Source organism: Vombatus ursinus, unplaced genomic scaffold (assembly GCF_900497805.2).
Source record: "Vombatus ursinus unplaced genomic scaffold, bare-nosed wombat genome assembly UNPS02013931.1, whole genome shotgun sequence".
Lineage (NCBI taxonomy): Eukaryota > Metazoa > Chordata > Mammalia > Diprotodontia > Vombatidae > Vombatus > Vombatus ursinus.
The window spans coordinates 351,068-375,419 of record NW_020953709.1 but is presented as its reverse complement, the minus strand read 5'-3'; the positions used below and the strand labels follow the sequence as shown (position 1 = coordinate 375,419).

General features: G+C 52.6%; 7 protein-coding genes and 1 non-coding gene across 9 annotated transcripts in view; 3 read left to right on the top strand and 5 right to left on the bottom strand.

Annotated features, from left to right (window-relative positions):
• Window positions 1–663: 663 nt before the first annotated feature.
• Window positions 664–2,700, bottom strand: CUNH11orf98 (chromosome unknown C11orf98 homolog). Its single transcript, XM_027858820.1, has 4 exons — window positions 2,604–2,700; window positions 2,230–2,354; window positions 1,286–1,383; window positions 664–1,171 (listed from the first exon to the last, which is right to left on the bottom strand). The coding sequence occupies exons 1-4, from the start codon at window positions 2,640–2,642 to the stop codon at window positions 1,056–1,058; spliced, it is 378 nt and encodes a 125-aa protein (XP_027714621.1). The 5' UTR covers window positions 2,643–2,700; the 3' UTR covers window positions 664–1,055.
• A 254-nt stretch (window positions 2,701–2,954) lies between these two features.
• LOC114040748 lies at window positions 2,955–3,102 on the top strand. The gene has a single exon (XR_003568825.1). It is a non-coding gene; the product is annotated as a small nucleolar RNA SNORA57 (small nucleolar RNA).
• A 351-nt stretch (window positions 3,103–3,453) lies between these two features.
• Window positions 3,454–4,296, top strand: CSKMT (citrate synthase lysine methyltransferase). The gene has a single exon (XM_027858818.1). It carries the CDS (start codon window positions 3,467–3,469, stop codon window positions 4,286–4,288), a length of 822 nt encoding a protein of 273 aa, XP_027714619.1. The 5' UTR covers window positions 3,454–3,466; the 3' UTR covers window positions 4,289–4,296.
• Window positions 4,297–4,386: 90 nt separating this feature from the next.
• LBHD1 (LBH domain containing 1) lies at window positions 4,387–5,511 on the bottom strand. Its single transcript, XM_027858819.1, has 3 exons — window positions 5,198–5,511; window positions 4,935–5,097; window positions 4,387–4,613 (listed from the first exon to the last, which is right to left on the bottom strand). Exons 1-3 carry the CDS (start codon window positions 5,324–5,326, stop codon window positions 4,489–4,491), a joined length of 417 nt encoding a protein of 138 aa, XP_027714620.1. The 5' UTR covers window positions 5,327–5,511; the 3' UTR covers window positions 4,387–4,488.
• A 1,763-nt stretch (window positions 5,512–7,274) lies between these two features.
• Window positions 7,275–8,148, top strand: LOC114040686 (ubiquinol-cytochrome-c reductase complex assembly factor 3). Its single transcript, XM_027858821.1, has 2 exons — window positions 7,275–7,480; window positions 7,714–8,148. Exons 1-2 carry the CDS (start codon window positions 7,304–7,306, stop codon window positions 7,861–7,863), a joined length of 327 nt encoding a protein of 108 aa, XP_027714622.1. The 5' UTR covers window positions 7,275–7,303; the 3' UTR covers window positions 7,864–8,148.
• Window positions 8,149–8,747: 599 nt separating this feature from the next.
• On the bottom strand, window positions 8,748–12,530 carry UBXN1 (UBX domain protein 1). Its single transcript, XM_027858817.1, has 10 exons — window positions 12,421–12,530; window positions 11,920–12,004; window positions 11,540–11,593; window positions 11,260–11,366; window positions 11,070–11,139; window positions 10,518–10,709; window positions 10,366–10,417; window positions 10,062–10,175; window positions 9,036–9,228; window positions 8,748–8,895 (listed from the first exon to the last, which is right to left on the bottom strand). The coding sequence occupies exons 2-10, from the start codon at window positions 11,976–11,978 to the stop codon at window positions 8,846–8,848; spliced, it is 891 nt and encodes a 296-aa protein (XP_027714618.1). The 5' UTR covers window positions 11,979–12,004; window positions 12,421–12,530; the 3' UTR covers window positions 8,748–8,845.
• Window positions 12,531–16,747: 4,217 nt separating this feature from the next.
• LRRN4CL (LRRN4 C-terminal like) lies at window positions 16,748–21,454 on the bottom strand. Its single transcript, XM_027858816.1, is given in 5 exon segments — window positions 16,748–17,858; window positions 21,097–21,127; window positions 21,129–21,209; window positions 21,211–21,317; window positions 21,320–21,454. Coding segments are annotated over 5 exon segments (1,002 nt in total). The 5' UTR covers window positions 21,360–21,454; the 3' UTR covers window positions 16,748–17,115.
• A 433-nt stretch (window positions 21,455–21,887) lies between these two features.
• Window positions 21,888–24,352, bottom strand: part of BSCL2 (BSCL2, seipin lipid droplet biogenesis associated) — a 10,636-nt gene continuing 8,171 nt past the window's right edge. For both annotated transcript variants that reach the window (XM_027858810.1, XM_027858811.1), the window contains exons 6-11: window positions 24,133–24,230; window positions 23,478–23,619; window positions 23,274–23,340; window positions 22,421–22,507; window positions 22,232–22,309; window positions 21,888–22,124 (exon numbers count right to left, since the gene is read on the bottom strand). In XM_027858810.1, the coding sequence (XP_027714611.1) occupies window positions 21,976–22,124; window positions 22,232–22,309; window positions 22,421–22,507; window positions 23,274–23,340; window positions 23,478–23,619; window positions 24,133–24,230 (621 nt within the window). In that variant the 3' untranslated portion in view covers window positions 21,888–21,975. The remainder of the gene's footprint in view (window positions 22,125–22,231; window positions 22,310–22,420; window positions 22,508–23,273; window positions 23,341–23,477; window positions 23,620–24,132; window positions 24,231–24,352) is intronic.

Here is a 24,352-nt window from a genome sequence, read left to right as displayed (position 1 = left end):
AGGCTGGGTATAGCTATGTGATCGAGAGTTTCAACGATTCGTCTTGAGTGATAGTACTCTGCCTCATACTTCCCAGAGCATTTCCATATAGTGATACCTAGCATTTACACATCCCTTTAAGGAACCACTTTACAGATATGATTCTCAACCTATCTTTACAACCACCCTGTGAGACAGGTGCTATTATCCCCATTTTACAGGAAATCGAGGGAGACGGGTAAGTGACTTTACCAGGGTTATTAAGAATATGAGGGAGAATTTGAACTCAGGTCTTCCTGACTCCAGATTCAGTGCTCTAGCCACTAAACCACCTATCTGCCTTGTTCTCCTACCATTTTGTTTGATTTGAACAACTGTGGTCAGGAAGTAGAACAGTTTATAGATAAGAACACTGAGAAGGAAAGAAGGAACCCAGATCTCCTCGAATGTAGGGCTGTGAGGCTACTTGTCAGCAAATCGGTTTGAAACACTGAACCCTCAGTCTTGGGGGCAGGGATTGTCTCAGGGGTTGCCTCTGGCTTTGCTCCCTGGTTCCTACCCTATCCCCCTCTTTTTTTTTTTGAAGGCTGCATAAATAATTTATTCCATTTGAAGTTCTTTTTCTTTTTTTTTTAGGTATATACTATCCCCCTCTTTCCACAGAGACTCACAAAGACACTCCAGCCAGAACTCAAATGACTTTATTACAAACTTATCACTACTGAGTCACAGGTCTCCCTTCTTTCCTCCCCAGGAAGCACAGGAAACAGCATCTGACACTCCGCTGCCCCTAGCAAAGGGACTTGAACCGTGAGGCATAGGAGGGGAGGGAAGGGAAAGGTCTGAGCCATGTAACCTTAGAAGCCCATGGTGGCATGGCAGCAGCTAGGAGGTGAATCAGATAAAACACCAGCCCTGGAGTCAGGAGGACCTGGGTTCTAATCCAGCCTAGCTGTATGACCCTGGACAAGTCACTTAACCCCAACCGCCTCCAAAAATAAAAACTTAAAAAAAAAAAAAAAGCCTATCATTCTTGTCCTAACTGAAGGGATGCCCTTTTCTGAGGTTGTCTGGGCTCAGCTGTCCCGTTCTAGGTCTTCCATCTCCACATCCTGGATAATTCCAGTTTTCCTTTTCTTCTGCCGTCTAAGTTGTGCCTCAGTGGTCCTGCCTGGCTTCGGCGGGGCTTCCACTGACGGAGAAATGAGGGGAAAACGTTAGACAGCAAAATGCCCTCCACTCTCTTCTTCGAGAGGCCCCAGTCCTTCCCCTGCTCCCACCCTCCCAAGCCCTCCATCCTCCTCACCCTCCATGGCAGCCTTCTCCTTCTGGGCATGCCTGATCTGTTGCAAAAGTTTCCTTCGTTTCTTCCCAGACAGGGTAATGTTGGCCCGGGCACTGGACCTACAGGGAAGGAGCAAAGAAGCTCCCTCCAGGGACAGCTCTGCCGCAGCCTCCTAGAGGAAGCCTTTCCTGATTTCCCCATCCCTTTCCAGGGACGTCACTTTGCATTTCATGTATGCTTTGAATTTCCTTATATGTATGCACATTGTATGTGTATGTATGGTCTGCATCCCCCCAAAGAAGGTAAAGAAGCTACTTGAAGGCAGGGACGTTTTCCCATTTTTGCCTCTATCTCTGGGACCTGGCACATAGTAGGTAATAACAGCTACTTCCTGCTTATTGCCTGAATTCTCCAGGGGCCTCCAGGTCTCTGGCTCAGCCCTCCCCAGGTCGGGGTGCACAGATGGCAAGGTCAGAATGAGCTCAGTCTCCTGGTCCAAGGTGTGTGGAGGGGAGGCAGGGAGGACAAGAACAGTGCCTCCCTTGCAGACAGGTTGAGGAAGACTCAAGCAACATAATGTAGGCAACTAACGGGGCCACTCGTGTCAGGGGGATGGAGAGACCAGCTGGTCCACACCACCTCCATTCACCTCCCATCAACAAAGCCCTTACTGAGAGACTCCTAGGCGTTCAATGCCACGCTTACACAGCCTTGGGACGGCTCTAAAAAGCTGACCGAGGTACTGGGAAACGCAACACAGAGACAGGCACGTAAGCCTATCTCCGCACCCAGCCAAACGAGGCCCTCCATCTCCCATCTCCTCGCCTTTGCACTGGCCGTCCCTTACACCGGGAATGCCCTCCCTCCGGAGAAAGGGTCTAGGAAGGGCTCAAGAGACGTCGCCTAAGGAGCGGAGGGGCCCCAGTGGGAAAGCCCCGGGAGGGAGGGGCTCCTGGGGGACTCACGCCCGCTTCTTGAGGTGATGGCGAGTAATGAGCCCCTCGTCCACCACCGCCCCGACCACCCGGTGCCGCCGCCGCCGCTCCCGTCTCAGCACCCGGCGCCGCTTGAACAACTTCTTTTTCAGCTCCTGGCAGGGAAGGAGAGGGCAGCAGAGTTAGGGGGAGGGGGTGCTCTAGAGCCCGGCCCTCCCAGCCCCGCCGCCGGAGGGGGCTGGCGAGGAGGAGCCGGAACCCGGGGGGGGGGGGGAACCTGCGTGGGTGGCCCGCGCTGGGCAGCCGCGGCGTGGGCCGCAGGGCCACGAGGGCGGCGTGGGCCGGGGGCAAGGAGGGTGGCCAGGCCTGGCTAGGGGGCATCGGGTGGGGCCCCGGGCAGTCACCGTTCGCGGCCGGTTGATCTTCCCCCCGGGGGCCCCCATGGTCCGGGCGCTGAGTTCAGCGCAGCGAGTGCGCTTCCGAGCCTCCGCGAGCGCGTCTCGCCGCGGTCCCGCCCCTTCGGGAGGCTCCGCCCCCTAGCAGAAGGCGGCCAATCGGGAGTAGGGGGCGGGACTGCGCGCCCGCCTATAAAGGGGCCCAGGCCGCAGGTGCTTCCTCTTTCTTGCCTGGGAGCCGGTGAGTAAGGCAGGTTCACCTGCAGCGGAGGGTGCTGTCGGGGGCGGGCGTCCGAAGGGAGGGGCCTCGCCTGGCCTCGGGGCTTTCGGAGACGCGGCCCCGTGCTTCTCCACATCCCGCCTCCATTTCTTGGCGGGGGCCGGGTGCTCAGTCCCGGCCCCCGTTATGTACGGAGGCAGAGCAAAGGACCCTGGGTCCCCTGGCGTCATGTCTTCGGTGCCGGCGGCTCCCCATCCGCCGGTTCTATCCTCACTCGCCGGGACACCGTTCCTTTTTGCAGGGCTGAGAGAGGGGCACGGGATCCTCCCGCCTTTCTTTCCCCGCATCCTCGGATGCTCATCTGCTGTGCTTCTATTGCAGGGCCTTGATTGCCGCCGCCACTGGACCTGGAACGACCGCATCACTCCTCTCCCTTTTGGTACGCTAATTCAATAAAGTCCACTCCCTGAGAGCAGTCCGGGTCTGACCTTTGTTCCTCGTTCCTTCGGGGTGCGGGGGTGGGGAGGGAGCGAGCGTCGTGGAACTTTGCTCCTGGCTCAGAATTGGCCGCTGGCCGTGGCTCAGACCCTTCCCTACGCGTGTCACTTGGCATTTCGTCCTTCCTCTGAGACTGACCCTGGTGACCTTACCGATGGCGCTGCTGCGCAGACTTCTCCACGGGGTGACCAGGGCGAAGCGCTCCTGGGCCGGTAGGGATTTGGACGTGGGGCATGTGGGAGGGATTGAGGGGAGTGCCCAGCGTGCGCCCTTGACGGTTGCCCCCTCCCTGTCCCGACCCTGTGCAGGCTCACTGGCCGGCAGCTGCCTATCCGATCCCAGCCTCTGGGACCGGCTCCACGCCCAGGCGCTGCCCGGAAGTCCCCCTAACTTCGACTGGTTTTTTGGCTACGAAGAGGTTCAGGGGCTTCTCCTGCCCCTACTTCAAAAAGGGGCTCCCCAGGGGTCAGCAGTGGCCCCCCTCAAGGTGCTGGATGTGGGCTGTGGGACCTCGGATTTGTGCTCTGGACTTTATACCAAATGCCGCCTGCCCTTGCATGTCCTCGGGGTGGACTTTTCTCCAGTGGCTGTGTCTCACATGAAGAGCTTGCTGGAAGGGCATGGAGACCACCCTGAATTGCGCCCCAAGCACCCTGCTTCCCGTCTGCGTTTCCTGCAGGCTGATGCCAGGAATCTGGGCTCTATCTGTCCTTCTGGGTCCTTTCAACTGGTACTAGACAAGGGCACCTGGGATGCTGTGGCCAGGGGTGGCCAAACCGGGGCACAGCAGCTGCTGTCTGAGTGTCTTCGGGTGCTGGCCCCCAAGGGCACCCTAGTGCAGTTCTCAGATGAGGACCCTGATGTTCGCCTGCCCTGCTTGGAGCGGGGAGCTGGCAGCAGATTGGTGATAGTACATGAACTGGGACCCTTCAGGGGAGTCAACTATTTTGCTTACTTGGTACAGGCAGCTCAATAAAACCAATTTTCCTCGTTTTATTTGTGTATCGAGTTTAGGAGTGGGTGATAACATTTCCCTCTGGGGGGGGTGGGAAGCATAGGGACTTATCTACTGTCCAGGTTGGTGGCATCCCCTATTCTACAGGCCACGTGGAGCAGTGGGGGGTGGAGACCTTGAATGGCCCTGTGATTCAGGAAATAAGGAAAGGAGTCTTAATCTCACTCACCAGAAATCCATGAATCACTCTCCCCCCAGGTTTCTTCCTCTTCATCCTGCTCCCAGTCAGATCCAGGATTGAGGGTTCTTAAAGAGGACCTGGGATCCAAGGGGCACCAAGCCCAGCCTGGGGTGGGAAAATCATGTTGACATTTTCAAGGTGTTTTAAGTTGCCAGAGAAAGAAAGCCCGTTACACTCTCTTTGATTTGATTCTTCCCATTTCACAATTAAAGAAACCGGCTCAGATGAAGCCAACAGTCACTGAGTTAAGTTTCTAGGGTAGGATTTCAATCCATGTTTTCCTCTACTGTTTGGTGCTAAAGGAAATTTATGAACTCTCGTTATTTTCCCTATGGTTTCCCTCTTTCTCCCACCCAAACAGTTTCTTCCTGGCCCTTCCCCCATTTGTCCCCAGCTGCAGGGCTCCCAGACCAATACTTTCTTCACCTGATTCTTCATCTTGGTCCTGGAAAAAGGCCTCATCCTCTTCCTCTTCACTGTCCGATAATAGCAACTCCTCAGGAGGCCACCTGAGCTCCCCACTTTCCACCTCATTTATATCTGTGGCTTCCACCGTGATGGACGGTGGACCAGGCTTTTGAGAAGAAACCTAAGGCAAGGCAGAAGCTGACTCAGAATCTGAAACAAGGAGAGGCAGGGGCTTGGAGGAGGTTCTAGGCCAAAGTGGGAAGAGGGCTTGGAGCACATACCTGAATGTCCTGGTCATCCCACAAGTTCTTGACCTGATTTGGAGGGTCTGGTTTCCAGGGAGAGCCTGGGCTGTTACTGGGCCAAGACAGTTCCTCCTCTTCTTCACTGCTCCTAGGCAGGAAGGCCATTGTGACAGAGTGACAGTGGAATTGTTCCACTCAAAGATCTTCTCGATATGCTGGTATCCCCCTCTGTCCCCAGACCTTTTATGCCCAGATTCCCACAGAAGGGGAGACTAACTTTGCCCCTGTAATCTCCTTTGGAAACTGGCCCCTTAATCGCATCTGAGGAAAGGAGGCTACCAAGCAGCAGGGAGATTATGGAGCCCCAGAGGGGGAGGGAATATTGTGGAAGAGCAAAGTTTGGCGCTTGGAAGAGAAAGAAAGAGAATTGAAAGCTATTTTTCCCTTTCCCCACCTGAATACATGGCTCTGGATCCTTTCTGCAAGACCTTGACCATAAAGTCAAGTAGCTTTTTGTGTTTTGTTTCACAGAAGGAGGTGGGGGTGGGGATGGGATCTGGGGTCACATTGATATACTTAAGCCCAATCAGACCCTTGCAGAGACAAGAGATATAGCTGCCCTAGACTTAATGATTAGATGGTAGGATTTGGGCAAATCCCTATACCCTTCTAAACCAGTTTCTTCGTCTATAGAATGGTAATGCTAATACTTGGAGTATAGTCCCTAATTCACAGGGTGGCTGAGAGACCAAGTATTGTACAAGCAAATGAATAGAGCTGAAAGGACCTTAAGGATAACTAATCCAACCCATTTTGTAGACAAGCAACCAAGAGTCACAGGAACATGGTCACCAAGCTAAGACTTCATCCCAGATCTCCCATCTCCTGTCCAGGGTCTTTAGAATCATAGAGGAATAGAGTGTTTTAGAGCTGAAAAAGGTTGAGCCCAAAGCCCTCATTTGCAGCAAACAGGCTGGCTTACCTGAGGCAACAAGGAAGTCAAACCCTGATCACCTCTTTTCTGACCCAGATGGAGATAGCCCAGGACCCTGACACCAAGAGCCCTGAGAAAAGCCTTGCTTCTAGCCCAGTTGGATGGAGAAGGAAGCCTAGTGGAAGTGAAGCCGGGCAGAGCTCAGAGAAGAAATTTCTTGCCACCAAAATTCTTGGCACTGCCAAATTATTCAACATCAGAAACTAATATCATTTTATCAGTAGGCCATGGGACCTGGGAGCTGAAACCTTCCCTGTGTGTTATTGTCACACATTAGAATGGGAGCTCCTTGAGATCAAGTACTGTCTGACTTTCTATTTATAACCCCAACACAACCCAGGGCTCTTTGCACATAGTAAGCACTGAATATAAATGCTTTTTCATTTATAATAATAATAGCAGCTAGCGTTTATACAGTACTTTAAGGTTTGCAAAGCACGATATCCCATTTGATCCTCATTACAACCCTGTGTGGTAGGTGCTATTATTCCTATTTTTAAGAGGAGAAAACTGAGGTTGGGAGAGAATAAGTGACTCAGTGGATAGAATCAGGAACACTTGTATGAGCAAATATAGGGCAAAACAATCTTCACGATCAAGTAAATAATGTAAAGGAAAAGAACAATGATAGGCACTCTGCAATCAGTGATCAGTGTAACCAGAACGTGAACGTGAGGCAGGTCCCTGGAGTGGGCAGTGGACCACAGGTGCAGATTAAAGCATACATAACAACAATAGCATTTATGCGGCGCCTGAGCGCTTTACAGATGCAATCTCATTTCACACTGTCCCAACTGGTCATCATATGGACATCTAGACGAAGGGCCGGATTCTCCAAACACATCTGGCAGCCCGAGTCTTCGCGATTTTTTCACGTGAAGTTGACCGCACGTGCACGGCCGGCTCCGCGGGCGAGGGGCAAAGGCAGCGCTCCGCAGACCCCAGACGTGCGTCCCCAGGCACCTCTCGGAGGACTCCGCGATCTCCGCCCCCCGCTGCCATAGCAACGAGCGCTCTTCCCCCTCCATCCCCACCCGGCTCTACGAAGTCGGAGGAAGAGCAGCAGGAGGCGCTCTCGGGCCTCTCTCTGCGTCTCGTTCTCCCCCTTCTAAAGCCTCCGACTTCCGGTCTCCCTCGGCCCCGTCTCGATGGTCCCGCGTTGGCCTCTCCAGGCCGGCGGAGGGGGAGTGCGAGTGGGCGAGGCCATGGGGTCGCTGGGCAAGGTGCTGCAGGCGGCCGTGGTGCTGGGCTTGGGCGCGGGCCTGGGGCTCTTCCTCTTCGTGCTGGTGCCGCCGGGGGAGCAGCGGGCACGCGATCTGCTCAAGGTGGGTTGCACAGAGGAAGCGCCTGCTGTGTGCCGGGCGCAGGGCGCGCGCAGAGCCCCGGCAGCGGCGCCGGGGCAGGCGGGCGTGCAGAGCGCCCGGGAGTCCGCGGGGAGCTGACCGGCTGTCTGGGCGGCAGAGGCGCGCCTGCACGAAGGGACGCTCACTGGGGTGGGACAGCTGGGGAGGCCGCCCTCCACGGCCCCTGACCTGCCTCCCTCTTTGGGCCCGCCCAGGACACTCCGGAGAGGAACCCGCAGCGAAGGGACGAAGCGACCAAAACCAAGACGCTGTGGATGGCCACGCTCCGGGAGGCCGCAGAGACCCACGAGAACGTGGCCTGGAGGAAGGACTGGAACCGCCAGGCGGGAGGGAGGGCGGCTTGATGCCCTTTCCTGGCTCCCATCGGGACTTAGGATTCCCGCCCCCACACACCTCCTCGGCTCCCCGGGGCCACTCGGGGCTGGGACTCTCTCCCACGGAAAGTGGACACCTCCCCGTTCCCCAGTGTGGAATAAACCCCGGGTTTTGACGTGACTTTTGGCAGGGGTCTAAGTGGAATGACCATTTTGTCCCACTGCACGTCAGCCTCTGGCTTCCCTTCTCTGACCACGAAAACGATGTGGAGAAATTACATTTCCCCATCCCCAGAGTAAACGTTAACACAAAGATTTCAGCTGCTGTGCCCTTTGGCCCACGACGAGACTAGCCCTAGGTGAAAAGTCTCCGGGAAGGTTGGCACAAGGTTCTAGTCCCGTTCTGGAAGGGTTTTCGGCTTGGGCCGAGAACACGACTACTCCCCGAGAGCCAACACTTGGCAGGATCGGGAATCGCTTTATATTTGCATGCTAAGGACAAACTGGGTTGGGAAAGAAAGGAGAAGGCACTTGGGACATTTGGCTGGATGGGGGAAGCATGGTTGTGTGTGGGGAGGGATGCCCCAGAGGGATCTCCTCGGGGCCTTCCGGCCAAGGCTGGCCCCCTGCCACTTGTTGGCTGGGCTGCAAAGGAGGGTCCTCTTCCGGTGTGGGTTGGCCCTTAATGTCCCTCTGAACACGGGGAGCACTGTAGGACAGACCACAGGCGCCAGGCCCAACCTGAAGAACTCACCAGCATCTACCCTTTTTCAACAGCCAAAGTAAAATGGCAATGATCCGGGGGAGAGACCACATTGATACAAACAAGTCTAGGAGGCCTCAGACCTCTCCCTCACCTACTTTCCTTTCCTTGGCTCCTCTACCCTCCCAGCCCCCCAGGAAGCAGTCTGCCATACATGACTCAGGATATGTTTATTAGGGAGGGGATGTCAGTGCTCTGTCAGAGGTGGGGGAGTCTTGAGGGGAAAAGGCAAGGAGGCTGGAGACCCCTTCAGCTGGCACACTTCTTGGCTACAATGAGGACAGCAGAAGGCACAAGTCCTGTAGGTGAGAGAAGAGAGGAGATTCAGGCAAGCGGATCTTCCCTTTTTGTTCTAAAGACTCCAGTTCCTAACATCCAACACTGAAACCTCAATCCACTTCGAGCTGTCTCCCAGCCCACTGCCTCCCTAGTCCCATACCCAGCTCCTGCAGAGGTCTCTCCATATCAGCTTCAGAGAAGGCCCGCCGGGGGAAGCCGCTGAGCAGCTGCACGGGGTCCTGCCCGCCCCCTAGTTCTTCTCCTCTATGTAGCTCCACATAGAGTCTCACTGCGGCCAGCTGCTCTCTGGCCTTGAACGTCTGGGTCAGGGATGTCCCATCAGGCAGTCGAACCTGGAAGGGACAGAGAATCAAGTATTAGGGAAGGTACAAGATAAATAGCCAACATTTATACAGTGTTTACTATGTGCCAGACTCTGTTAAGTGCCTTACAATGATCTCACCTGATCCTCTTAACTCTAGGAAGGGGGTACCAATTATGACCCCCATTTTGCAGATAAGGAAATTGAGGCAGAGGTTAAGTGATTTGCCCAGGGTCACAAAGCTAGTGAAGCCTAAGGCTGAATTTGATCTCAGGTGTTCTGATTCCAGGCCTAGTGCTCTATCCACTTTGCCACCTGGTTGCTTAAATAGTTGCTTAAATAAAAAGTTACAAGAAAAGGACGAGGCTATTACAGCGACTCATCGTAACCATGATAAAAAATGTTTATAAAGCACCTTTCTGTGGCTGTGCTGGAGGCTGGACATGGTAAGTTAGAAATGCCCATTCCCTGCTCTCTGGGAGTTTACAATTGCAAGAGAGATGAATAATCTTGAGAGATGTAACAGATTGGCCCCAGGGAGCTGAAATGCTAAAATTGCAAACAAGTCCCATGGTCAGCATATGTCACAGGACTTATGTTATGGGGGTTCAGTGTTCAAACAGGATGAGGGTCAGTTGGCTAGTTCACTGCTAAGTTTTTGAAAGTCTCATTGAGAAGGTAAGGATTTAAGGATCTGGGAAGGAAGGGAAGACTTAGCCAAGAGAACAGATGTCAGAACACGGGACAGTGGGAAGATGCTGTGAGGCTGTGGGAGTAGCACTTCCATATGGCTCTTGGCTTGGAGGAAGGCCCACAGCCACCCAGGGGATCATCACACACAAACACACAGACACACACCCCCACCTGTATGCGACACTGATCATACTCGCGCTTGGTAGGAGGCTCTTGACTGGGAGAAGAGGGAACAGGGCCTGGCTCGGTTGCAGGGGAGGTGATCTGTGATCCTATGCCACCAAACTAGGGGTTAAGGGAAAACAGCTAAGAGTCCACCCTTAATCCACAGCCCCCGCCCACATTCATTTTCAAGTTCCCTGTCCACCTTTTAAAGTCCTCTACAAAGCAGAGTTGGGAAGTCTTCCCATAACTGACCCTACCCTGATATTTACGAATGTGATCCCTTGACTGACAGTTCTCTCGAGTAACCCACCTTCTTGGCTCTCTCTACTTTATCCCTCTCGATCTTCTCCCGGACTCGCTGTCTGAGGATGGGGAGGAAGGTGGAGAATCACAAGGATGAGTGACCCAGGCCCTGTTGCCAGCCTTTCCTCCTGCCCTCCACCTCCACCTGGGGCCCCTGACCTGGCTGCTGTCTCTTCAGCCTTCTCCCTCTTGCGCTCCTCAGCTGCCCGGCGCATCTCATCCTCCTGGAGCCGCTGCCGTGCAGCCGACAGCTCCTGGCCCTGCCGTCTACGCTGCCTCTCCCGCTCCACTGCCTCTCGCTGCTCTCTTTCTCCTCGTTCCTTCTGTTTCTGGGCCACCAGCTCCAACATCCTGGATTAGAGAGAGGGAAGTCTTCAACCACGAGGAAGAGAATGGTGCTACCTGAAATTTGAACAGGAAGACTTTGAAAACGAGATCTGACTGCAATTTGGAGAAATGAAAATGAAAAGAATAGGTATTCAGCTATTTTAAATACTTACTAAACAACTACTGTGTGCACAGCACTGTGTTTTTTACCGGCAGAGACCAGAAAATGTTTTAGAGATGTGGCTCCTACTTTCAAGGAGCTAACCAACCAGGGGTGGGCTATGCAGAACACCAACAACAGAAGGCAGACCCTGCTAGGCCCGGGGTTCAAGGAGAAAAGCAGGCTCTCTATGGGGAAGGATGGAAAGACCTGGTGTCCTGTACCTCTTGGTCTGTTCCCGCTTCTCCTCTTCACTCAGAGGTGGCTTCTCTTCCACCCTCACTGACCCAGGCCCTGCGGAGAGGTGACCCAAATCATGTCCCCAACTGCCATGGCCCTGCCGCATCTTCCCGAATCCCCATCCCTTCCCTAATCAGAAGGCGCCACTCCTCCACCTATTCCTTTGGCTCTGACCTTCAGGGCTGCCTCCCCCATAGGACGGGGGTTCATGCCCCAAGGAGTGTCCCAGGGGGGAAGCTGGGGGCTCATCCACATCCGGGTCATCTTCATGTTCCATCAACCTAGATGAGTGGGGCAACCTAGTGAGCTGGGGCCTGCTTGGAGGCCAGAATCCTGAGCTTGGCTTCTCCACCTACCCTACAACTTTCTTTCCTCTTCCAGGACCCCGCCCCCAGGCCACCACCGGCTCCCCTTTATTCCCAGTCACCCCCCCTGGGCCCCCCTTTCCTCTCACCAGTCCATCGCAGCCTCGATGCCCTGGTTCCCCGTGAGGGCCAGAGCCTTCTCCCTGGGAACAAAAACCAGGGTGAGCTTTAGGGGGGCGGGGTCGCGCAGAACCCCCCTCCCCCCCAGTTTTGCAGCCCAGGAAAGGCAAGCCCCGAGCTGCGGGTGCACAGGAGGCCGGGGGGGAGAGGTGGGCATCCCGGGCAGCTCCGGAGGGAGCCTGGGGCGGTAGCGGGGGGAGGGGCGCGGTACTGGCGTGTCCGCGGACATTCCGGGGCTCCCACGGGGGAGGGGCGGGAAGAGCCGGGGGAAAGCTCCCAAAAATCGGGGGGAGGGGCTGTGAACACTGGTGCCGCGCGCCCCCGCGGGGGCGGGGACGGGTTCCCTTACGCGCGCCCCCGCGGGAAGCCCATCTCGATGAGACTCTCCAGAGCCGTCCGCTCCGCCATCGCACCGCCTCCGCCTCCACCGGGACCTAGGAGGGGGCGGGGTCAGGGCGGGGTCCACGCGCACCTCCCCTCCTTTCCCGGAAGGGGGCGGAGCAAAGAACGAGCCGCCCGCGTGCCCGCCTTGCCTCCGCCTCCTTTACTCTTCTCTGCGTGAGACCACGTACCCGCTCGGGGCTGCGCGCGCATCCACGAAAGTAGGAGGCGGAGCTAGGCTGCGCCTCAATCTCCCCTTTCCCTCCCCCCATCCACATACCAACCAAGGCTGGACTGCGCGCGCCTTCGGGCCCGCGGATGGGGCGGGGCCAGGCCACAGGCCCCCTCGGGGCACGCGCGCCTCCCCACGGCTCGCATCTCCCTCCCCTCCCCAGCCCAGGCACGAGCCCGCTCTGGGCTGCGCGCGCCTCCTCCCGCTCCCTCCCCCGTCCGCGTCACGTGCCCTCACCCAGACTCGGCGGCTCCGGACACGCTGGGCGCTGGTGGGAGGCGGCGGGGGAGGGGGGCCGAGAGTGCTCGAGGGGTACGCGTGAAGGTGGAGGAAGCCGAGGAGATCGGAAGTGCCGGTGTTTGTGTCACGTGGATGCTCTGGCCCGGAGGAGGAGCGGTCTACGGGAGCTGCTGAGGGACAAAGCAGCGACTTCGCTTTTTAGGGCACGTGGTCGCGTTGGTGGGAGGGGGAGGAGTTCTGGTTTCCTAGGCAACCCCTTCCGCATCCCTCATTCCGGCGCGAGGAGGGAAGCGCTTAGAGTTGGCGACCTTTCGGTGGCCCACTCCCACTCGTAGCCGAGGAAGAAGCTGAGGCTCAGAGAGGGGAGGAGCTTAGCCCAGGTGTCACGCAGCGGAGCCTCGCAATATCCCCCGCAAACGCTCACGCCTCCCCTTCCACGGTCCTGACCTTTCAGATTCCCCCATCTGTTCGCTGTTTGTTGGCATCCCTCCTCTCCTTAGGCTTTGCTGGCCCAAACCCCGTTATCCATCCTCAGTCAAGGAATATTAAGCACCCATTATGTGCAGGGCACAAATGCTGGGGATACAAAAAGAGGCGAAAGACAAGTCCCTGCCCTCAAGGAGCTTATAACCTAATGGCGGAGACAACATGCAAACAAAAATATAAAAAGCAAGCTATGTACGCGATAATGAGAGATAATTAACAGAGGAGGTGAATTAAATTAAAAGGGGTTGGGGAGGGCTTCCTGTAGAAGATGGGATTTAAATGAAGCCAGGGAGGTCAGTGGTTGGAGCAGAGGAGGGAGAGCGTTCCTGCACCCCTTAGTGAGTTCTTTCCTGGGCCCTCCCCCCTCCCCTAGCTATACTCTGCCCCCCTAGTGAGCCAGTTCAATTCTACCCTGCCCTTTTCAGTCCTTTTCCCAGTCCTATCCAATTGTTGTCCTGCCTGGGCTTGTACTCACCTTCTGGGGAACAAGGTGGGAGCAAATCTGATCGCATGCACTCATCTCAACTGGGCCCTGGCCCTAGCAAGACTGTCCTTTTACAGCTCCTTGATTGACTCCCTATTTTACTTATCACAGTGCTTAGTCCTTCGTTCTCAGAGAAGACCATGACATCAAGAAGGTGATGCTGTGCCTTGCAAGTGAATTGGATTTAAGTGAGGCAGGGCTGTGTTAAGTCACCAGTCTCACTTTCTCCTCAGGAGTCATCTGAGTCCAATGATTGAGATATAGATCAGGATGACTGGAGATGGCCCAGGTTTGGGTAGAGGGACCTTGGCCTTTTTAAGCTAAGATCTCTAACAGGTCTCAGTTTGACTGAGGCAACACCCATTCAGTGCTTAAGACTAGATAAGAAAACCTTTTAGCTCTCCTCCAACCTCTCTTAGCTTTCCTTCTCCCCACCCTCTCAGCTGCAAACCTTGCCTCATAGCTGGATGAAATGGAGGCTATTTGCTAAAAGCTCCCTCTTCTCTCCTCAGCTCCCAGCTCGAAGAGCCTTCTGCCTCTATCTCTTCCTTCACCCGTTTCGCGTGAGATCTGGCCCATCTGCTTGCAGAGGCAAACCCCTTTCCGTGCACAAGGGGTCCCATTCCATCGTCTTCTCCACAAGGCTACCCCTTCTGTCATCCCCCTTGTCACTTATCTTCAATTTCTCCTTGCCTCCTTACTTCTTCCCTACTGCCTACAAACCTGCTCCAGGTTGGTCCATCCCTGTTAACTATCCTCCCATGTCTCTTCTCTCTTTTCTGGCTATGCTGGTAGCCAAATCTACCACCAATGCACTCACTTCCTTTCTTTTTCCTTCCTAAACTCTTCAGTAGAGTTTCTGAGCTCGTTATCCAAATGAAACTCCCCTCTCTAAAGCAACTGGTGATCTCTTCATTGCCAACACTAAGAGCCTTCTCTCAGTCCTCTGCAGCCTTTGACACTGCTCCATCACCCTCTTCTCCTTGACACTCTAGTCTGGGACACTGCTGTCCTCTGGTTCTCTTCCTGCCCAATGCATCTGTCCTTTTTATTCCTTTTGGCACACTCACTAACTCATGATTAGCCCCAGCCCTGCTCTGGGCTCTCCCCTTTTCCTCTATCCTATTCCATTTGGTGATCTCATCAGCTCACTGGAGTCAGTGGTCATCTCTGTGCAGACGATTCTCAGATCTGTCCGGCACTAACCTCTCTTCCAGACTCTAGTCTTATGTCTTCAGCTGCCTAGTGGATAGCGCAAACCTGAATGTCTTGTAGCCAACTTAAATTCAACACGTGGACAACAGCTCATTATCTGTCCTCCCAAACCTTTTCCCTTTCCTCATTTCTCCATCGATGTCTGAGGTATCATCATCCTCCCAGTCTCCTAGGCTCCTCATCTCGTCCTCATGTCATCCTCAACTCCTCATTCTCTCACCTCATATCTGACCAATTTCAGGGAACTATGGCTTCCACCTTTACAACCCATTTCCTGTTCACCCCCTTCTTTCCTGTATCCCCGCCCCAGGTGAAGGCCCTTGTCACCTCATGCCTGGATTATTGCAATAGCTATTGAGTGGTCTGCCGTCTTCAGTCAATCCTCCACTCCGCTGTCAAATTGAGGGCAAGACTGACTGTGGCCCGAGCGCGCGCGCACACACACACACCCATTCACTAAACTGGCTCCCTGTTACCTCCAGAATGAAATCTGAAAACCTCCATTTTCTCACACACACACACACAGACACACACACACACTCCCATTCACTAACCTGGCTCCCTGTTACCTCCAGAATGAAATCTAAAAGCCTCCATTTTCCTTTTAAAGCTCTCTACAGCTTGGCACTTTCTTTTCTTATCTTGTGCCGCCCCCTCCTCCCGCCTCCCCGTATTCTTTGAGCCAGCAGCACTGGCCTCTACAAGTCCTTGCACAGGATACTTCAGACTCTGGCCTTTTCGACTGGCCAACAGCTTCCTGGGAGCTTTCCCCCTCCTCATCTCCACCTTTTCCAAGGCTCAGCCCAAGTCCCATCATTACAAAAAGCCCTTCTCAGTCTTCTTTAATCTCAGTGCCTTCCCTTGTGGGTCGTGTCCAGTCAAGGCTGTTTCTGTCTTGTTAGTACAAAGCTGTTTGCATGTTTTCTCCCCCGTTAGACTGGGAGCTCCTTGTGGGCAGGGACTGGTTTTGCCTTTCTTTTTATCGCCAGTGCTTAGCACAGTGTCTGCCATATAGTAGGGGCTTAATAAATACTTACTGATTGACATCTCCCCCATTTGACTGTGAACTCCTGGAGGGCAGGGACTGGTTTTGCCTGTTTTTTTTTTTTTTTAATCCCGAGGACTTAGTAGTGCCTGGCATGTACTAGGCACTTGGTGTTGTTGATTTGCCTCCTGCCTTTCCCCTTCAGCAGGCACACAGAGCCAGAGGGAGCTGGGAAGCACAAGGCTGGGCCTGTGCCGGTGGCTCTTGGGCTCTGTCCCATCTCCAGGGGCCCTGCCTACCCACCATCTGCCCTCTGCAGCCTCCAGGGGCTTGAGTCAGAGGGTAAGAGAACTCCACCCCTGAACACATCTCCTGAGAGATGACGGCTAGAATTCAGGAAGGCCATAAAATGTCAGAGGTGGAAAGGGAAATCAAAGGCCCTCATTTTCCAGCTGTCGAAAGTCCTCCGACTAGAAGGCAGCTGGGCTAGATTTTAAATGTAGCGCAAGGCAACACGGCCTGGTCATAAAGCTTGGAGCAGGGGAGCAAGTAAGAGAAAGGAAAGAAGGGGTGGGGGCGTGACAGGCTGAAAATGAGAAGGGCGAGCACAAGGCCAGATCCAGGAGCTGAACCTATTCCTGCCTGAGATTCCTTTTTGAAAATAATGGGAGCAGAAAAGTTACCTTACTCCTGTTTGGAGACAGCATGTCTCCCAAAGTGGAAAGAACATGGCATTTGGATTCAGGAGAGTGGAGTTCATTTCCACGTTCCAGACAGTTGGCAAGCCTCCTAGGTGTTGACGTGGGGTGGGGAACCTGAGGCCAGCTGTGGCCTTCTAGGCCCTTGGGTGTGGCATTTTGACTGAGTCCAAGTTTTACAGGACAGATCCTTTTATTAAGGGGATTTGTTCTGTGAAGTTTGGATTAAGTCAAAGGGTCGCACTTGAGGACCTAGGGGAGAAGAGTCCTTGCACCCCAGGGCCCAGACAGCTATTCTAGGCACAGTGGCAGCAATGGTGGGCACAGCCAGTCAGCTCTCTGGATGCCCCTACCCTGGCACAGCTCCAAGGAGGAGTTTCCCTTCTTCCCTCTCCCCAGTACTCCATTGGCCCCAGCCATGCTCACACAAAAGCCTACAGACAAGGTTCTGGGCTCCATTATTGTGGCTTTATTAGTCAGCAAGAAACAAAGACTGCTGGAGAAAAGCAAAGTCTTCTCCCTCCAGGAGGACTGAGCTAAAGATGAGAGCCCAGTCACGTGAAGGGGTGCTTTTTCTCTGTGGTTGCAGCTTTTCGCCCTTACCTAGGGGAGAGGGGGAAGGACCATATTACACACACTGCAGTTTGAGGAACTCCAGGCTGGGGTATGGGGTCGTCGTCACTTTCCCTTCTGAGGGGAACTCCCTCCTTCAGTAGACCTGAGGCCACTTTCTTGAGGTGTGGGAAATCAGGCAACTCTCTGAAGGTTAAGTCATCCACCATTTTTTTTTCTGTCTATGGTCCTTAAGCTCGTGGCTGGCACTACTAGAATTCCTCCCAGGTTCTGGAAGCAGCTGTTCCTCTGGACTGGTGAGGACAGCCCCAGCGCTCCCGGAGACAGAAATGCCACAGCAAGGCAGCAAGGCTTATGCAGATCAGGACTATCCCCATTCCCACTGCTACATGCACCAGGGTCTGGGGTCTAGGGGGAATGGAAAGATGGCGGCAGGGTCCAAATAATGGAAAGGTGGTGGGCAGGGGAGTCCCGACTGCCCCACCTCCCTCTGGAACAGAACTTATCCCAGCGGCATTGGAGGCCACCACACAGAGGACGTAAGCTCCTCCAGGTTTCAGTCCTTCCAGTTCTGCCCTTCGGACGGTAGTGTTGAACAGAACAGGAGGGCCTGTTCTGACAAGGGCACCTCCTTCCCAGAGCTCAAGCCAATACTCATCCACAGGGGAGGAGGGAGCACACCAGTGGACTACTGCCCGGCCCTGTTCAGCCCAGATATGCACTTCTCCAAGACGGGGAGGCTCTGGAGGTTTGTGGGAACTGGAGAGAGCCGGGCACAGGCAGGCTGTGCCATTAGGGCCCTGGAGTTCTTCACAGGGCACTTGCAGATGTCTACATCGGTCATAATCGCAGAGATGGTTCTTAGGAGGGGGGGTTTTCTCTCTCTCCTCTTCCTCTTCCTCATTGTCCTCTGAAGAGAAAGACTGAGCCAGGTGTGGTAAAATGAAAACAACAGCCAGAAACTGCAGGAAATGGGCTGAACTCAGCATGACACCTATAATAAGGGGAAGAAAAAAAAAGTAGTCAATTAACGCTACAAGAAGAGATCATAAGAGAAACCCCATTTAAAATAACTGTAGACAGCATAAAATACCTGGAAGTACACTTGCCAAAACAAATTCAGGAATTATGTGAACAAAATTGTAAAAAAATCTTTTTATACAAATAAAATCAGATTTAAATGACTGAAGACATATTAATTGTTCATAGGTAGACAGGGCCAATATAATAAAAATGACAGTCTTACCTAAATTAATCTATTTATTTAATGCCATCCAATTAAATAACAAAAAAAATTTATTGCATTAGAAAAAATAATAAAATTCATATGGATGAACAAAAGGTCAAAAATATCAAAGGAACTAATAAAAATGTAAAGGAAGAAGGTTTAGCTGTATCAGATCTTAAACTATATTATAAGGCAGTAGTTATCAAAACTAACGTACTGGCTAAGAAATAGAAAGGTAGATCAATGAAAAGGAGTAGACATGCAATTTTACAGCAGTAAATGACTATAGTAACCTTATGTTTGACAAGTAGAAATTGAGTTTTGGGGATAAGAACTCATCATTTGGCAAAAATTTGGGGGAAAGCTGGAAAAGTCTGGCAGAAATTGAGCACAGACCAATATCTTACCCTGTTTACTAAGATAAGGTCAAAATGGATACATGACCTAGATAGAAAGGGAGATTTTACAAGAAAATTAGAAGAATATTACCTATCAGACTTGTAGATAGGAGAATTTATGGATAAACAAGAGATAGAGAGCATTGCGAGGTATGAAATGAATAGTTTTAATTACATTAAATTAAAAAGGTTTTGTACAAATAAAATCAATGTAGCCAAGATCAGAAGAAAAGCAGAAAATGGGGGAAAAACTTTTTATAGACAGCTTCTTGGATAAAAGTCTCGTATCTCACATATATAAAGAACTTTGTCAAATCTATAAGGATATGAGGCATTCCCCAGTTGATAAAATGGCCAAAAGATATGAACAGGCAGTTTTCCAATGAAGAAATCAAAACCATTTTTAGATGAAAAAAGGCTCTAAATCATTATTGATTAGAGAAGTGCAAACTGCAACAACCTTGGGATATCATTTTATACCTACCAGACTGGCTAAAATGATAGAAGGGGAAAGAAACAAATATTGAAGGGGGTGTGGAAGAATTGGGATGCTAATACACTATTGGTGGAGTTGTGAACTGATCCAACAATTTTGGAGAGCAATCTGGAATTATGCCCAAAGAGTTATTACACTGCCTATATACCCTTTGACCCAGCAACAGCACTACTGAGTCTGTTTCTCAAGGTAATCGGGGGAAAAAGGAAAAGAATCTACATGTTCTAAAATATTTACGGCAGCTTTCTTTGTGGTGACAAAGAACTAGAAGTTGAAGGGATGCCCATCAATTGGGGAATGGCTGAACAAGTTGTGATATATGAATGTAATGGAATACTATTGTGCTATAAGAAATGATGAGCAGGTAAACTTGAGAAAAACCTGGAAAGACTTGCATGATCTGATGCTGAGTGAAGTGAGCAGAAGCAGGAGAACATTGTATATACAGCAACACTATGGTGATAACTAACTTTCATAGACTTAGCCCTTCTCAGCAACGCAAGGATCTAAGACAATTCCAAAAGATCCACAATGGAAAAAGCCGTCCACATCCAGAAAAAGAACTGAGGAGTCTGAATGCAGGTGGAAGCATACTGTTTGCTCTCCTTTTCTTTTGTTGTTTTGTTTCTTCTTTCTCATGGTTCCTCCCATTGATTCTAATTCTTCTTTACAGCATGACTAATGTGAAAATAGGTTCAATATGAATATATATGTAGAGCCTATATAAAACTGCACGCTGTCTTGGGGTTGGGGAAGGAGAGGGAGGGGGAGAAAATTTGAAACTCAATATCTTATGGAATGAAATGTTGAAAACTAAAAATTAATAGTTTAATTTTAAAAAAAGAACAAAATTGAGCAACTAAGTCATTTGGAGTGTTGTAAATACTCAAATTAAGTACCAAGGATATACAAAGGAAGATGCTATCTGCTTCTAGAGAAATCAATGGAAATATGTATTGTATGGTTTTACACAGACACACACATTTGTATCTAATGGTAACCTTCTCTAGAGCAGGGAGGGGAGAAGGGAAAAAATATCAAAAAGACTAAGAACAGAGAATAAAAGAAAACGTAGAAGGAAACATAGAAAACAACAAGAGTATTAGTTTTTTTTTTTAAAGTAAATGGTGAAATGTGAATTCATGGTTTTATAGTGAATCCTCGTTTTAGGTTGTACATGGAAATGTTATTTTTTTGGCTTTATATGTTTAAGTTCAAAATGAATCAAAACGAAACAAAAGGTAGTCATTTAGAACTGTCCCTTTTCCACTGTCTCCTACAGGAGGTGGGCAGATAAAAGCCATGAGAGTCAGTGAACAGAGGAAATTTCTAATGAGACAGCAAAAGATGAACTGAATAAGAGGGTCCCAGATCTCTCTCTCTCTTTCTGTCTCTCTCACACACACAGACATTTCATCTAGATAGGTGTATATTATGTATATATGTATGTACATATAGAAATACACATACACACATATAAACTTGTATATATATGCATACATACAGATGTGCTTTTACACACACACACACACACACACACACACACACAATCAGGCTAATGCACGAATTAGCCAGAGCTGCCTTTGGCCCAGTGCCTATATATCAACTTACCTGACAGAATTTCACAGGATCCAGAGCTAGGAAGGACCTTGCCTACAGTCAATATGCATAGGAACAAGAATCAGGATTTGAACAGAACCTGACCTGTGGTTCTTTCCACTACATTTAGGCCACCTTTCTATGACGTGAAGGAGATGAAGTGAAATTTAGGTAGCTAGAAACCTTCCAGGGTTCCTGCTGGTTAGCTGGCAGTGGATAGAATGCCAGGCCTAGAGTCAGGAAGACTTGAGTTCAAATCCGACCTCAGGCACTTCCTAGCTGTGTGACCCTGGGCAAGTCTGTTTGCCTCAGTTTCCTCATCTGTAAAATGAGCTGGAGAAGGAAGTGGCAAACCACTTTGCCAAGAAAACCCCAAATGGGGTCTCGAAGAGTCAGAACCGAGTGAACCACAAAGGAGCCGTCAGGCTCTTCATCTGCTGCCAGGTTTCGCCCAAGCCCCGCCATTAGTTCTCACCTCCGACATCTCCCACAAAACACAACCCTCACTCACCAGCTAGCAGTTTTGGACGAGCGTTTCTGGATCAGGTGGCTCAGGTGCTGGCAGTTGTCATGGCAGCACTGGGGGTGAATTTCAGTGGCTTTCTAGCTCCACTGCCTGATTTTTGTCAAGAGTCTCTGATTTTATAAGCCTCAGCAGTGATGTCACTATCTGTTCCCCCCACCCCCATCCGTGGTCCTGTGTCTGCACAGAGAAGGGCTGGTCCCAGCACGGCTCTGAGTCACGGGACTGGAGATGAGGAAAACCACATTCATCTGGCCCAGCTGGAGGCCAGGCTTCCAGGGTCCTGGAAAGGGAGGGGAGCCTGGACACCAGCCAGAAGTTTAAGAGTGGAATGTGTTAGGCATGTGAGGAAGGCGGTGAGTTTCTGCGTGGACGGCACATCTGTGCGCTGGTACGAGAACTGGGTTGGTACACGCTTGTTCTGGTCAAATCCCTACCATACCCGCCAGTTTATTTCCTGCCTTACACCTCCCAGTGGATAGAGAAAGGGATGAGATAGAACAGTTCTCAGTGTGTCAGCCCCCAACCCTCCGCAGTCCTGGGGCCAGATGAGGGCCCCACGTGAGATGGAAAGATTAATAGCTTCCAGAAGAACCAAGCTCATAGGCCACAACGGGTTATGGCCCCAAGGACTGTCCTGGTCTGTGTCCAAGTCTCCCAGCCCCCAACACGTGAGCAGCTCTGACATGAGAGGGCTAAGAGGGAAATGCTCCAGGGGCAGCTACTTTTCCATTCCTTGATTAGTGACCTTCCCAATGCGGCCCAGTGAGGAAACCAGATGGTGTGAAAAAAGTTTATTGTGGAGAAAAGAGGAAAGGATGGAGGGCAAAGGAAAGTGCTGGACATATGAGGACCACAGCACCCCCCTCAAGAGCTGGAGCAGGCTGAGCGGAGGCGGGGGGTGCCCGCAGGGCTCTCCATGCTGCCCGGAGGGTCTGCGCTGCCCAGGGTTTCTGGGCAGGGGGAGGGCAGGTTGGCCTCAGTCAGCAGGGCTGCGTCCTCCCAGGAGCCAGAACCTGAGTGGGGGAGAGAAGAAGGGAGGATGTGAGGAGGAAGAGGAGGGGGAGACCAAGGGAGTATGGAATAGCGGAACCATGGCCCCCCAGCCCCCAGGCCCCCTCACCATCACTGGTCTCCTGATCTGGCCCCTCTTCGTTAAGAGGCTGCACTTCGGGCCCTTTCTCCTCTGGCAGCTGACTCTCTGCAGAGAGAATTGGGGGGGTGGCAATCACACTTGGCTGGGTGTGTCTTAGGAGGGGAAAGAGAAAGGACGGGGTGAGATGATGTCTTTCTCTCTGCCCTTGGCACGTACCTGGACCCAGGACAACTTCGGGGTCCCCGTCATCCTGCGATTTCTCTGGGAGCCTGGTTAGCTCGGCTCGGCCTCTTGGCCCCAGCCCTAAGGAGAGGGAGAGGCCGCAGGAAGCTGTTCCAACAGTGACATGCACTCCTTCCCCACCACCCCCACCTCCTCCAAGCAGAGGGACTGAGGGGCATCATGCTCACTCCCAATGGGGGCTGAACCCTAAAGCTGGACTTGGGAGGCCTGGGCTCCACTGGTAAGAAGTGGTTAACCCTGGCATGGGGCTACTGTGAAGAAAACACTGAGTTGGACAGCGTCCTGAGATGCTATACACATGAGTTATTGCTGCAATCAGAGGCCTGAGCTCACGCAGCGAGTTGGCCAAGAGGAACTAGCTCTATGGACAGACCGTGAACCGGACCACATACGGGAAACTGTCCAGGCCTCATCCTGGTCCCCAAGTGTTCAATGCCCCTCCTCTGGCACCAGGGCGCTCAGGAGAGACCCCAAACTCCCCTGGCTTGTTGGCCCCTTACGAGGCTCATGACAAGCTAAGGAGCTATAAGATAGTATTCCTGCTATGGTCAGGTGACCATATTTTTTTCAAACCAAGACCCTCCTATGACAAATGGGCTCAGTCACGACTGGCATGCCAGCAGTGGCATGAGACATCGAGGACACGTATGACTGGAAAGGAAGTGAGCCAGCCGAGAAAGGGGGAGGGCAGGAGGATCTCCAGAGTCAGGGCTCTGGCTGCTGCCATGGCTCTCTGAGGCCAAGCCTAGGGCAAGGAGCCCCACTGGAGGAGAGAGCTCAGAGCCACGTGCGTCTGCCTCGGGAGGGGGAGGCGCCCCGGACAAACCTGGCCGTCTGGCGGGGACCCTTCTCTGGCCTTCTGCATGGGAGCCATTCTTATCTCGGCTCGTCACCTAACACAAGGAGAGAAGTCACCGAGCTGTGAGGAAGCAGGGACCCCCAAAGTTCTCCTTGGAAGCCGTACCCCGGGCATTCCAGATATGCCCGGCCCACTTCACATGGGGGCACAAGAGGGTCCTGCCCACAATACCTGCAAGGTGAGGCGGTGCCTGGGCCAGATGCTGCCCCACACCCACTGCAAGTAGCTGAAGAGCACAATGACGCTGAGGAAGGTCAAGTTGCTGGCGATGCCAATGACAGCCGAGGTGATGGGGAAATTGTAGAGCAGATACCTGAGGCCCGGTAGAGAGGACAGTCGGCATTACCAGAGGGCCTGGACGGCTCTGAGGTAGGGGCTTACCCTACGCCTGCTTGGGTTCAAAGGGCTCTAACCTCTAATGTTCCTCCCTCCTAATGACGAGCCCGGAGCTGGGGAGATGCTGAGAGTCTGGTGGCAAGAAAGCCAACGTACGTCTGAGAACTGTGCCTTGTGTTAACCTAGGAGCCAGGAGGGAGTCAGGGGCCTTTGAGGCCCAGCCCCCCTCACCTAATGGAAGGGGAAACTGAGGCTTAGCAAGGCAAGTGGCTTGCCCCCGGTGACTCTTGGTGGCCAGGGCTGGCTTCCTTCACCATAGCAGATGCCTCACCTAGCCTGGCTTCGGGGAAACAAAGCATCCTCGAGATTGAAAGCCTGCTCTGCCCAGACAGGAGGCCAAGGCGCAGCCCGCTGGAAAGGCCAATGCCCTAATTTCCCCTTCCTGAGGTCTGTGCTTCAAGATCCCCTCGTCCTCTTGACCCTTTCCTACCTGAGCCCCGTAAAGTGGGCGTGGATCCGGAGCTGGGCCCCATACAGCTGAATGCGGTTGCTGTGGATCTCAATCACTGCACCTGTGGTTGGCATGTACTGTGGGGGAGGGACCCAGTGTCAGTGCCAGGAGCTCCATGGCGCTTCCACTCTCTCTCTCCGTCTCTCTGTCTCTCTCTCCACCTCTTTCTTCACTTTCCATCTCTCTCTTCTGTCTCTCC

Coding starts and splice junctions, on each gene's coding strand:
- CSKMT (XM_027858818.1), top strand. CDS start 3,467: ATGGCGCTGCTGCGCAGACTTCTCCACGGGGTGACCAGGGCGAAGCGC.
- LOC114040686 (XM_027858821.1), top strand. CDS start 7,304: ATGGTCCCGCGTTGGCCTCTCCAGGCCGGCGGAGGGGGAGTGCGAGTG. Junction 7,481..7,713: donor GGGCACGCGATCTGCTCAAG/GTGGGTTGCACA, acceptor GGGCCCGCCCAG/GACACTCCGGAGAGGAACCC.
- LBHD1 (XM_027858819.1), bottom strand. CDS start 5,326: ATGGCCTTCCTGCCTAGGAGCAGTGAAGAAGAGGAGGAACTGTCTTGG. Junction 5,098..5,197: donor GGGATGACCAGGACATTCAG/GTATGTGCTCCA, acceptor GCCTTGCCTTAG/GTTTCTTCTCAAAAGCCTGG. Junction 4,614..4,934: donor GGACCAAGATGAAGAATCAG/GTGAAGAAAGTA, acceptor TTCCCACCCCAG/GCTGGGCTTGGTGCCCCTTG.
- CUNH11orf98 (XM_027858820.1), bottom strand. CDS start 2,642: ATGGGGGCCCCCGGGGGGAAGATCAACCGGCCGCGAACG. Junction 2,355..2,603: donor AGATCAACCGGCCGCGAACG/GTGACTGCCCGG, acceptor CTTCCCTGCCAG/GAGCTGAAAAAGAAGTTGTT. Junction 1,384..2,229: donor CATCACCTCAAGAAGCGGGC/GTGAGTCCCCCA, acceptor CCTTCCCTGTAG/GTCCAGTGCCCGGGCCAACA.
- UBXN1 (XM_027858817.1), bottom strand. CDS start 11,978: ATGGCGGAGCGGACGGCTCTGGAGAGTCTCATCGAGATGGGCTTCCCG. Junction 11,367..11,539: donor ATCGAGGCTGCGATGGACTG/GTGAGAGGAAAG, acceptor CCACTCATCTAG/GTTGATGGAACATGAAGATG. Junction 10,176..10,365: donor AAGTAGAGAGAGCCAAGAAG/GTGGGTTACTCG, acceptor CTTAACCCCTAG/TTTGGTGGCATAGGATCACA.